This window comes from Aedes albopictus, unplaced genomic scaffold (genome assembly GCF_035046485.1).
Source record: "Aedes albopictus strain Foshan unplaced genomic scaffold, AalbF5 HiC_scaffold_459, whole genome shotgun sequence".
Classification (NCBI taxonomy): Eukaryota; Metazoa; Arthropoda; class Insecta; order Diptera; family Culicidae; genus Aedes; species Aedes albopictus.
This window is the reverse complement of record NW_026917264.1, coordinates 1-13343: the sequence shown is the minus strand read 5'-3', so window position 1 is coordinate 13343 and position 13343 is coordinate 1. Positions and strand designations below refer to the sequence as shown.

At 39.8% G+C, this 13343-nt stretch overlaps 1 protein-coding gene across 1 annotated transcript; it reads right to left on the bottom strand.

The window, feature by feature from the left end:
• Positions 1-492: 492 nt before the first annotated feature.
• On the bottom strand, positions 493-2401 carry LOC134284660 (uncharacterized). Its single transcript, XM_062843689.1, has one exon. It carries the CDS (start codon positions 2019-2021, stop codon positions 1563-1565), a length of 459 nt encoding a protein of 152 aa, XP_062699673.1. The 5' UTR covers positions 2022-2401; the 3' UTR covers positions 493-1562.
• Positions 2402-13343: the final 10942 nt, after the last annotated feature.

The following is a 13343-nucleotide window of genomic DNA, read 5'->3' as shown; positions in this document are numbered from 1 at the left end:
TTAGAAAATTTAGAAAATTTAGAAAATTTAGAAAATTTGGAAAATTTAGAAAATTTAGAAAATTTAGAAAATTTAGAAAATTTAGAAAATTTAGAAAATTTAGAAAATTTAGAAAATTTAGAAAATTTAGAAAATTTAGAAAATTTAGAAAATTTAGAAAATTTAGAAAATTTAGAAAATTTAGAAAATTTAGAAAATTTAGAAAATTTAGAAAATTTAGAAAATTTAGAAAATTTAGAAAATGTAGAAAATTTAGAAAATTTAGAAAATTTAGAAAATTTAGAAAATTTAGAAAATTTAGAAAACTTAGAACATTTTAAAAATTTTAAAAAAATTAGAAAACTGAAAAAAATGAAAAAAATTGAAAATTTAAAAACATTAGAAAAATTTTAAAATTCAAAAAAATTAGAAAATTTTAAAAATTCAGAAAATTTAGAAAATTTAGAAATTTAGAAATTTAGAAATTTAGAAATTTAGAAATTTAGAAATTTAGAAATTAAGAAATTCTGAAATTCCATCAAACTGACTCACAGAATAAGCTCCTTCACTTGCTTTTCCTGAAAGTCTAGACCAGCGACCACCACTTCTACCTCCCTTCCACCACCCATACTCTTCCCCTATCTGCTTGGCAATAATAATTTCATTCGTTCTTCGTCTTCCATAACTATCGCGCGCATCTTTCGGGTCGTCATCGGGTCTCCTACCAGCTCCTTTTCGTTTCGTTCGTTGTGGATGCATGAGACGCATAATTTTATCATAATTTGGTGATTTTATTCTAATTGACGATTTGGTGGAGAAAAAAAAAAAAGAAGAATCTGAAAACCCGGCTGTGAGCTGTGTTTAGCCTATCTCCGTACAATTATCAATGTTTACACTTTCGTTCAAGTGCGAATGAATGATTTGAGAGTTTTGCTTTTAGGAATTATTTATTATTAGTTTTAGTAAAACGTGCTTGTTCGGTGTGAACACATTCGATTTGCTATTTTTGTGGCAACTTTGATTCATTCTCTTTGTACTTTAAACCGTTTAAGCTATTAAAGAAACACTGCTCGATAATGTTGTTGTGGAAATTCTTACTTTTTCACTATTTTTTGGAGGTCAAGAAGCAGATATTGGCATCTGTATGAAGACCCACTAAGATTTTTTTAAAATCCACGGAAGTATTCAAAAGTTGATTTTTAAAACTTTTGAATGATAGTTAACTGGAGAAGATTAATAGACTTCATTATAATTATTTACATTCAATCTATGACCATATAGAAACTCTTCTGTTTTCATTGATTATTTCATGGATTTTCTTCACAAAGAATTTGGTGTTCAAAGTATTGATCATATTGTATGACTTAAGCACAATAATTCTTATTGAATTTTCACACTCAAAGCTATTCGTAATATTTCTGTTACAAAAACACGTTTGAGTTTGTGGCTGACGAACTGCAGGTTGCATCTTACCAATAGTAATACTAATATCCATTACAAAAGCTAACCTATAAACTATTGACTTTGAGCATTCCTTAATCTATTTACCTACTGTTAGTAGTCAAATCACCCCCTCTCACCAATTAAACGTGCAGAATTTCCGTTCCCGCCAAGGACGTCGTATCCCCAGCCATCACGTCATTCTTCACCAATACTTGCTTATCGGACGCTATCGAACTTGTATCCGAGCACGACGAGCTCTCCTTATCCAACCCGGTCGGCTTTGGCTTCGGTTGGATGAAGCTGATCAGCGTCAGCAGTATCATCAGGAACACCAACAGGGTTATGTACACCCCCAGGAGCAGCACTTCCCTCAATCCATTGGGATAACCACCGGATTCCTCGCTGTGGCACGTCACTCTCAAGTCTTCTCGACCGTTGTTGGATGCCGAATCCTCCGGCCGCGATACAGGAACTAGTTCTTCGAGGCTTGCCGGAGCTTCACCTCCATCGGCTACCTCTGTCGTTGGCCGCTTCCCCTGTCCGGATCCAACCGCAGTAGCTGCCGCCGTATTCAGCACTATCGGGGCCGACCGGATCATGGCGTTTGTGTGCTGGAATGGTAGAACAATAGAAGGCAGAACAATAAAACAGGTAATTTGCCAAAATTGCGAGCCATTTTCGGGGATGACGGGGTGGCTCGTATAATTATTATGAGAAGGTAATTAAATCCGGAGCCGATTGCATAAATCAAGACGGTGTGGCACGGCGTTATGGAGCAGTAAAAACTTAAAGACTTGTGTTTTGTCGTCAGGCTTTTGTGCGAAATTCGGCAGGAATGCGAGCACTGTGGACCAGAATCATTTTTCGCAAAATTATAACTTTTCCGTGAAAAGTGTAGAAAAAGGACATGAGTTGCGTCGGTGGTGTCACAATCAGTGCAGTTATGGTAAAATCAGAGCTGCTTACTCAAGGTTTCCAAATTGAGGTGCCCCCTATACTGGTACGCACCCTTGTAAATTACGTCAATATTGAGCCTAAATGGAGTATTATTCGGGAGTATTGAAGACCTTTCAAAGATTTCATCAATGAGTGCATTTTTATACAGAGATTCGGAAATTATTTCAGAGATTCCTCTAGGGTTTTTCTTTAGAATTTCATATTTTTCCAGATACTCTTTCAGAAATTATTGTTGGAATTTACCCTGATTGATTTCTTCATGTACTACTCAATACATTCAGGGTTTCTCTCAGTATTAATTTAAGAATTTCTCATGAAAATCCGTAAGAGATTCTTGTGGAAGTTTCTCTAGAGATTTCTCCAGAAGTTCCACCAGAGATTAATTGGGATTTATTTAAACCTTTCTCCTGGGATTCTTTCAGAAATTTTGCCGGTGATGTTTCAGGATTTTTTTCGAAGAATCTCTCGGTAGCTCCTGCAGAAATTGTTGAAGAATCTGTTCATTGACATATTTAAATATTTTTTCAAAAAACTCGTCTATGATTACACTAAAACCTCTTTTTATGCATGTTATTTTTATGCACCTTTTTAATGGTGGAGCGGACCTGGTGTGATGGTTAGAACACTTGACTATCACGCCGAGGACCTGGGATCGAATCCCACTCCCGAAAAACTCACAAAATAGTGAGTTCTTCCTTCGGAAGGGAAGTAAAGCGTGGGTCCCGAGATGAACTAGCCTAGGGCTAAAAATCTCGTTAATACAGTTAAAAAAAAAAATAAAAAAAAACCTTTTTTATGCCCTGCATAAAAAGAGGGAGAGCTACTCAGAGCCTATATTGTGCATAAGAATATTTCATAATGACGGGAACTATTGCAACGGCGGCCAAGAGGTGTTTATAGAAGAGAGCAAAGGAAAGTTACGGGTTCGTTTTTGGGTGTTTCCGAAGGTCTCATGTGCGTTACTGGGGTCCGAGTGGGTCTTAAGGGGGTTTCGAAGTCATTTCAGGAAGTCTCAGCGCATTTTAGGCTGGTTTCAGAGGCATTACGGAGGCGTTTTTAGGGGTTTTGGTTTAGGAGGATTTTTTGAGGCATTTCAGGATGTTTCAGATCATTTTCGGTGTGATTCAGAGGTGTTACGTAAGGGTTACGGAGGAGTTTTGGGGTGTTCACAGCTTCTCAGGTGCGTTACATGGGGTCCGAGGGGGTTTAAGGGGGATTTTGGAGGCATTTAAAGACATTTCTGAGCATTTTTGGCAGGATGCAGAGGCGTTACTTAAGTGTTACGAGGAGTTTTCGTGGGGTTCGAAGCCTCTCAGGTGCGTTACATGGGGTCTGAGGGGGTTTAAGGGAGATTTTGGAGGCATTTCAGAATGTTTCAGACCATTTTCGACGTGATTAAGAGGCGTTACGAAAGCGTTACGGAGGACTTTTGGGGGCTTTGGGGCCTCTCAGGTGCGTTACATGGGGTCCGAGGGAGTTTAAGGGGGATTTTGAAGGCATTTCAGGATGTTTCAGAGCATTTTCTGCGGGATAAAGAGGCGTTTCGAAAGCGTTACGGATGAATTTTCGGGGGGTTTTAAGCCCCTCAGGTGCGTTACATTGGGTCCGAGGGGGTATAAGGGGGATTTTGGAGGCGTTTCAGAATGTTTCAGACCATTTTGGGCGTAATTTAGAGGCGTTACGAAAGCGTTACGGAGGAGTTTTCGGAAGGTTTGGGGCCTCTCAGGTGCGTTACATGGGATCCGAGGGGGTTTAAGGGCGATTTTGGAGGTATTTCAGGACGTTTCAGAGCCTCTTCGGTGGGATTCAGAGGCGTTACGGAGGAGTTTTCGTGGGGTTCGGAGCTTCTCAGGTGCGTTACATGGGTTCCGAGGGGGTTTAAGGGGATTTTGGAGGCATTTCAAGACGTTTAAGAGCATTTTCGGGGGATTCAGGGGCGTTACGAAAGCGTTACGGATGAGCTTTCGAGGGGTTTGGAGCCTCTCAGGTGCGTTACATGGGGTCCGAGGGGGTTTAAGGGGGATTTTGGAGGCATTTCAGAATGTTTCAGACTATTTTTGGCGAGATTAAGAGGCGTTACGAAAGCGTTACGGAGGAGTTTCGGGGGCTTTGGGGCCTCTCAGGTGCGTTACATGGGGTCCGAGGGGGTTTAAGGGGGATTTTGGGGGTATTTCAAGACGTTTCAGAGCCTCTTCGGTGGGATTCAGAGTCGTTACGGAAGCGTTACGGAGGAGTTTTCGTGGAGTTCGGAGCTTCTCTGGTGCGTTACATGGGGTCCGAGGGGGTTTAAGGGGGATTTGGGAGGCATTTCAAGACGTTTCAGAGCATTTTTGGGGGATTCAGGAGCGTTACGAAAGCGTTACGGAGAAGTTCTCAGGGGTTTCAAAGTCTCTCAGATGCGTTACATGGGGTTCCCGGGGAGTTTAAGGGAGTTTTTTTGAGGCATTTTAAGAAGTTTCAGAGCAGACTCTGAAATACCTTAAAACGCCCCTCAAACCTCTTGCAACGCCCTTTAAAGGCTCCTGAGATCCCTTGAATTGCCCCTAAAGCCCCATGGAACGCCCCTGAAACCCACTTAATACTATTGAAATACCCCAGAATTCCCCGTAATCCCATGAAAACACCAAAAAATCTTGACAGAACACCATCAGAAGGCTTTTTAAAAATCCCCGAAACAACCCCTTAAAACGCCCCTGAAGCCCCTTGAAACCCCCTTTTTGGGCTCTCTGGAAACTTTCTGGAAACCCCCTTAGCCCCATCTTAACTGCCCAGGAGCAAGACCTGTTCTCGCGAACTACATTCTCTAATTAAAGCCCTAGTTAAGGACAGACTTGTTAGAATCCCAAAATGGCCGCCACAATGGCCGACTTCGGCACCTACTCACGATTTTGAGGGCACAAATCTCGTCGTAAACAAAAGCAGCGCACCTGAGCTTCTCATTTTAAGCTTATTACAAGTGAGCAAGAACAGAATAATGAAATGCATTGTTGTTTGAAGCTTGCTTCTTGAGATTTGTGCGTCTGAAGTTCTCATGCACTATTGAAGCTGGATGTCAAGACGTTTGTCCTTAAAGCCCAAACTTAATTTATGCATAAATTTCCCTCTTTTTATGCCTTTTTTAATTTATGCACATTTTTAATTTATGCAGTCCCAGCCATGTGCATAAAAAGAGGTTCTAGTGTACCTGGAAAGGGTTCTCTAATTCTTCCAGATATTACTTCAAATGTTCCTTAAAATCTTTTAGTTAGTGCAAATTTCTTCGGTGATTCTTTTAGGAGTTCCTTCAGGATTTTTCTTTTGTTTGCATAGAATTTCCTTCAGGTAAAATATATCTGAATAAATTTCTCGAAGAATCCGTGAAGAAATTCATAGAGTTATCTCAAGTATTCTTGAAGATATTTATGGGGAAATACATGGATGAAATCCTAAAGAAATCTCTGTTTGAACTCCTGCGGAAATATCTGGAAAACGTCCTGCAAGAATCCCTGGAGTTCCTGCTGGATTTTCTGGATGAATATCTGAAAAAAATCCTGGATACATTCATGTTGGAGATTTTAATGGAAACCCTAGAGCAATACGTAAACAAATCACTGGCGGACTTCTTTAGGGTATATCTAAATAAATTTCTAAATGGAAAATTTCCAAAGTAATCCCTATCGGAGTTTCAGAAGTAACCCATGGGAATCTACCTTAAAGAATTCTTGAACTCATAAATTTACCGTAAGGATACACCTGAGCTATTGAGCTACGCTACGACGGCTGCTGAAATTTTGCGAATTTTGCGAAAATGGCCATCGGCATCGGTATCCAGCTGGATTCCAGAAAGAATTGCAGGAACATTCCCCGACAAAAGTTGTAGCAGGATGATTTCACGGAAACTCTCGGTGGCGGTAGAACTTGACTGTATACTCTGGGATAGAAGTGTTGGGGATTTCCCAGAACATTCTCTGGGGCTGCTGGTGAGTATCCCTGTCAGGAAAGTACCCCTGGATGGGAAGTTGGAGGATTTCTTCAAGGGTATTGGCGATGAAAAAAAAAAATACCAGAGAAATCTCGGATGGAACTGCTGATGGATTTCCCGAAAAAAAAAAATGGTAGATGTTTAACCACAAGAATTTTTGGAGGATTTCTGGCATGAAAATTATGAACTCCTTGGGGAGATTTTTTCAGGAGTACCTCTGGGGAATTCTGCAGGAATTCTGTCTGGAGACTTTGGAATTCTCGAAAATGCACATTGAGAGCGGTAGTTACACCCAAGCTCTGTTTGTTGGTGTCTTGTGCAACTTCGATTGTTCTGGTCAATCACGGAGTAGCAACTACGAATTGTACGGTCATATATGCTCATGCTCAATCTCATGAAATCAACTTTTAAAGGAATCCTTAGATAGAACTCCTGGAGTATTTCCTAAAAGTTTCTCCAAAAGAAATCGCTAGAAAATAACTACTGAGGGATCCGTAAATGGATCTTCTGGGAAATACTCATGACAAGAAAATTCCAAAAGAAATTCCTGATGAATTCTTAGCAGAACTCCAAAGGGAATTCTTAATGGAATCCACAGATGGAATTCTCAGCGGAATCCCCAAATGGAATCCTTGACATAATCTCCAGACAGAGGGAATGCTTTTGTAGCTCCTGGATGATTTCCAAGATTACGTCTATTCGAGAAATCCAAAAAGAAATTCCAGAAGAATTTCCCAGGAGGAATTCGGTATTCCTATATGCTACTCTTGCGAGAATCCATAGAAACAATTCATAGCGGAATCCCTTGAAGTAGCTCCTGAAAAAAAAAACCCAGATGGAACTCTAGGAGGAATTCCGAGAAGGAATTCCAGGGAAAACCCTGACATGGAACTACAGTGAAATTCTCAAAAATAACTCCTGGGAAATCTCTAGAAAGAACTCCTGAAGGAATCCTTAAAAAAAAGCTATTTCAGGAATTCTTTTAAGCTACTGAGTAAGTGCCCAGAAAAAACTCCTAGATAAAACTTTTGGAAATCTTGGAGGAATGCAGAAGAGGAACTCCTAAAGAAAAAGCCTAGGCTTGCTAGGGAAATCTTTAAAAGGAATTCCTGTAGGAGTCCCCAGAAATAATTCCCAAATGTACCGCAAATCTAGAGAAGGAAGTCCTGTAGGTATCGCCAGGTAGACCTCCTATACGGATACCAGAAAACACATTCTTATAGGAACACGTACAGCAATCCAGTCCTGGAGAAAACAAAAGGAGGAATCCCCAGGAGGAACTGTTGGAGGAGTCCGTCGAAACGTTGTAACTTCACGGTGAATGTGGCATTTCCTGTTAAAACTGTTTAAGAGTTGTCACAAAAAAAAAAATAGAACAGAATACTTTAGAAGAATTTCTGGAGAAATCCCACAATAAAAATTCCTGAATGATTTTTGAAGAAATTCCGGAAGGAATCTATATATATAAAAGTGAATTTCTGTCTGTCTGTCTGTCTGTCTGTCTGTCTGTCTGTCTGTCTGTCTGACCGCTATGGATTCGAAAACTACTGGACCGATCGGTGTGAAATTTTGTATGTGGGTATTTTTGGGGCCGGGGAAGGTTTTTAGCTTGGTGCGGAACCTCTCCGGTCTCTGGAACGGGGGGCTCCCATATAGAGGACTTCGCCGGGGACGTCCCTATGGAGCTGCATGTCAAAAAACACAGTAGGCAGGCAGAACGACGTTTGCCGGGACAGCTAGTATGATATAAAAATATCCTATCGGTATCCTTTCGGAAATTCCTGAACAAATTGTTGAGGAAACACATAGAGGAAAACTCCTGAAGAAATCCTGAACGACTTCTGGCGGATTTCGCAAAGAATTTTCAAAATATTTCCAAAACAATCCACGGATTAGCCCTCGAGCAGTCGTGTCTTTGACTACTTTCAGCGACACCACACTCACGCTGTGTGCCACAAGCGTGCATTTTTCGTGGTCAATACACGACGCGACCGCTCCCGGGTTAATTTATGGGAAATTTTTGAAGTTTTTCTAGTGGAATCTTCGGAACAATTGCGGGAGGCATCCCAAAAGATTTTTTAAGGAAACTGAGACAATGACACATATTACCCTGGCATTTACCAGATTTGCTGGTATGTCTGAAATAGAGGTGGGCAAAACGGCTCACTTCAGTGATCGGATCCGAACCGGATCCATCACATTAGTGAACCGGATCTTTTGAGCAGATCAGCGGCTCATTTATGGAATGAATGACCAAGCTACACCGAACCAAATGGGGTTGCTTGCTTCCAGTTTATTCTCTCAAGGGGACCCACACGAGCATCAATACTTCATCAATATCACTACTTCTTGACAAAATTCCCATCAAACCTTGAGCTTAATCGAAAGATTTTCCAATAATACATAGGGGTAACCACGAGCTTGACGAAAATTCCAACAAAAAGTATCGATATTGATGAAGTATTGATGCTCGTGTGGGGCCCGCTTCACACACAGCAAGCGGCACTCATTCTCTTGATCCTCCTGACCCACATTATCTCTCTCCCAGCGCCAGCACCACACAACCTACTGGATACTGCTGAAGAACCGAACGAAAGAAGTGATAATGTGTGAGTTCGTGTTCGAGTTCGGGTTGTTCGGATCAGATCTGTTCGGAGTCCGGACTGCCGGTACTGCTCTCCCGCTTGAGCTGAGAGCGATAGATCGTGTGCGTTGTTTGCGGCTGCTCGGCCAGGGGGAGGGTGGACCAACGCTGCTGTTGGTTGTGTGCTTGGCGCGTTTCGTAGAGCTGCTGTGTTTTGGAAATGACCCAGAGCAAAACAAAGAGAACCTATCGGTTCGTTTAGGCTCTTTCTCACCGAATCATGAAAACTGGTGACCCGGCTCTCTCTGTAAAAGATCCACGGTTCACTCACTCACTTTACTGATACGATTCTTTTGAATGGATCCGGCTCTGATTGCCCATCTCTAGTCTGAAACATACTAAAAAAACTTGTAAATAGAAGGCACAAAATGTTGCTGATTGACAAAGTGAATACGGAGTCGTGGGTTCGAATCCCACCAGAACGCTTATTTTTATCACAAATTTCATCTCTCAATTTTTACAAGTTTTTTTTCAGTACGGAACTGAGACATTTCTGAAGAAATTCATGAAAGAGAGTTTGGAACAATCTTTAATAGATAAGCTTAAAAAAAAACCGGGAGAAATTTCTTAAAAAATCCGAAGATGATTTTCTAAATAGAATCCTTGAAAATCTTCCTGAAAGACTCCTACAGCAATTTCGGAAGTAATTCATGAAAAACTTCATGAAAAGAGTTCTTTAATAATTCTCTGGCAGAAATTCTGGAATCTCAAGAAACTTTGGTGGGAATTTTTAAAAGGTTCCTTGGAGATTTCGTGAAACAATCTCTGGATGATTTTCTCAAGGATTACATGAGGGTTTCTAAAAGAACTTTCAGGAAAAATTTCTAAGGAAATCCTTAGGATTGGATTTTTTTTCTAAAAATCCTTTTAAGATTTATTAAATAAATCCTAGAAGAGACTTCAGAAAAAATCATATGAATTACAGATGAAATCTGAGGAAGTTCTTGGAGAAATTGCTGGAGGAATCTTTAGAAGAAACTCTGAAGGAATTTTTGAAAAAAATAGGATTTTCTAGATTCATCTATGGGAATTTTTCTAAAAATAAGCCCTTAAAAACGTCTGGAGAAACTCTTGGAGGCATTTTGGAAAAGGAGCTCTGGAAGAATTTCTGATAAAATCCCCGAACGGCATATTTTTTGGAATCTATGAAGATTTTGATATGGAGTACTTGAAGAAATTTCTAGAGAAATCTTTACACTAACTTCTAAATAAATCCCTGGAAGACTCCCCAAAACATTTCTGGAGTAACTTCTGAAGAAATTCATGAACACTTTCCTGATGAAAACTTTCGAGAAATCTCGAAGATTTCATTTGAACGATCTCTAGCTGAATTTTGAAATATTCGCTTGAGAAATTGCCATAGAAATAATTAACCCCTTAAGTAATCCATATGAATTTTTCGATGATGACCTGTCCATAAACTACGTAGTCTTTTAGGGGAGGGGGTTCTGGCTGAAGTTAACGCTTTGCACAAATTTCGACATACGCATAGCGAGAAAATAATAATTTTCATAACAAACAACTACGTTTATATTTCTATATTTTATTAAAAGTATATTCTTCGATATATGTGTGGTGTCGGACCGCAAATAAAAAGACGTCCACATCGACTGATGGTCTACAAAAATCTGATTCTTTATTTCCACTTTCCATTACATCGTTTCTGTTCTCATGTGTGTGTATCTCAGGCAACTACCAACGTATACCGGTGTGAGTGTTATCCTAAATGCTATCCCTGTGGTATTTTGCATTATGTTACGACTATCCATTTCAACGACTCTACAATATGCAACAAGTTTATACATAAAAACGTGTTTTTATATCCATAATGTTCATTACAAAAAAAACCCAGATTTATCCACCTAGTGGTGATAGTGCCTTTCTCGTCGAATATGTACTAATGAACTTTCTGTCGACGTTAGCCAAAATGTTCCTGAATCCTGAAAACACTTTATTTAGAAAAACAACAATTTTAACAAATCCATGATCGATTTTGGATACTTATTGATGGTACATATTCCGATGTAATGTTCAACAGCAAAGCAGAGCTGAAAAATATCAGACCTCTCAGTTGACTGCTTGACCACCTTAACCCTGGTCGTATATTGGGGTCAGAGATGCCAGATATACAGATTTTTCTGTATAATACAGATTTTTGACCTTCTATACAGACAAGATATAGTGTACAAAAAATACAGAATTTTGAAATGTTATACAGATTTCTCCAGAAAGCATGAAATTTGAAGCTCTTTGCAATAAATTTATTGAATACTTTATAAATTGCTGCTCAAACTTTAAAGAATTTATGAGAATTTGTACATTTTCACACCTGTTATAGAAAAATAAATACCTGCAAAAAATTTAAACCGTCAAAAAGTAGTACATTTTTGTTAGTTCCTATTGAAATCTAGGACTCTCGGTGTCTGCTATACCCTCAAATACGGCGATACAGAAAAATATGTATTAATACGGATTTTTGATAAAAATAATCTGGCATCTCTGGTTGGGGTCATTCCATGCACTACGGCAGCGGGGTGAGCGTCAGCTAATGCATGAAGAAGGTTAACTCTATTCACAATCGCAGATCACTTTGTGATCTTCGCAAATGTTTATTTCAGTACATTTTAGGCTATATTTTATTACCAAATGTAACACGATTCATGTAAAATGTGACCTTCTTACGAGAAAAATGCAGAAAATGTAAATTTTCCATTCAAATTTCAATCGCAAGGAGAAGAGCGAGGGCTCAACCAGCCGCACCCAAATTGTGAGCAGTAATTTTAGAAGCAAAAGTAGATTGAAGATTGAAAAAACTGATAAAGTGTTGATGCGATTAGATTATAATTATTCCATAAAACGTTGATCCATCCTACTATGCATTTACACCGCTGGAATCTGAAATGGTGTCACTTTGGTCACGATTTTGATCTCTTGCATATATGAAGACTTTGACCATTTCTTCACTTATAATCTTACCCAACGTGTACAGGCTATCAAAAAAGCCACGATTTGATTTATCGCTTTGACATATCTTTTGTTCACTTTTATAACTCCGCTATTTGATGTGCAGCTTGCATGGGTTTTGTTAAATTTTACGTTTGACCACTTCCGGTGGGACACCTGGAATCGATTCCGGTTGTCTCAAATGTGGTCTGAGACTATGTTCTTGTTAACTGTTCATCGAGTTACCTAAAAAGCTGAAAATTAATGTGATCTGAGGCTATTTTCTTGCTAACAGTTCAGCAATTTTTTGAAAAGCCACGATTTTATGTATCGCATGCATGATTTTGGTTTATTCTTCTTCTTTATAGCTCGACGTCCCCACTGGGACTTGGCCTGCCTCGCTTCAACTTAGTGTTCTTTGAGCACTTTTCCACAGTTATTAATTGAAGGCTTTCTTTGCCTGCCATTGCATGAACTTTTATATTGTGAGGCAAGTACAATGATACACTATGCCCACGGAGTCGAGAAAATTTTCCTGACCAGAACGGGAACCGAACCCACCGTCTCCGGATTGGCGATTCAAAGCCTTAACCACTTGGCTAACTGGAGACTTCTATTAAAGCACTTCCGAAGGATCACCCGAAACCGATTCCGAAATATTATTACAAGTTCTAGATGTGGCCTGAGACTATTTTGTTGGCCGTTCATCAGATTATAAAAAAAAACGCCGCTATGGTTTAGTTACCTTCTATATTTTATCACTTCCTGTGGGCTACTCGTCTCGTCACCAGTTCTGGAACACTACCGGTTCCCCCAAATATGGTCTGAGATTATTTGTTAGTTAGGCGCTGTCCATAAACTACGTAGACTAATTTTTGGACATCTCAGATCCCCCCCTCCCCCCTCATACACTTTTGTCCATACAAAATTTTCGAAATTTGTATGGAGCGTAGACTTTGGCCAAACCCCCGCGCTTTGATATGTCACATGCGTGGATTTGGTTCACTTTAATATTTGGCCACTTCCGGCAAGACACCCGGAACCGGTTCCGGAACACAACCGGTTCAGATATGGTCTGAGACTGTTTTCTTGCTAACTGTTCATCAGGTTATCGAAATTGCCGCAGTTTAATGTGTCGCATGCATGGCTTTGGGTCACTTTCTTATTTGACCACTTCCGGCGGGATACCCGGAACCGGTTCCGGAACACTACCGGTTCAGATATGGTCTGAGTCTTTTTTTATGCCAACCTGTCATTGGATTATAAAAAAGTCGCGCTTTGATATGTCGCATATATAGATTTGATGCACTTTTATATTTGGCCACTTCCGGCGAGACATCCGGAACCGGTTCTGGAACACAACCGGTTCAGATATGGTCTGAGACTGTTTTCTTGCTAACTGTTCAACAGGTTATC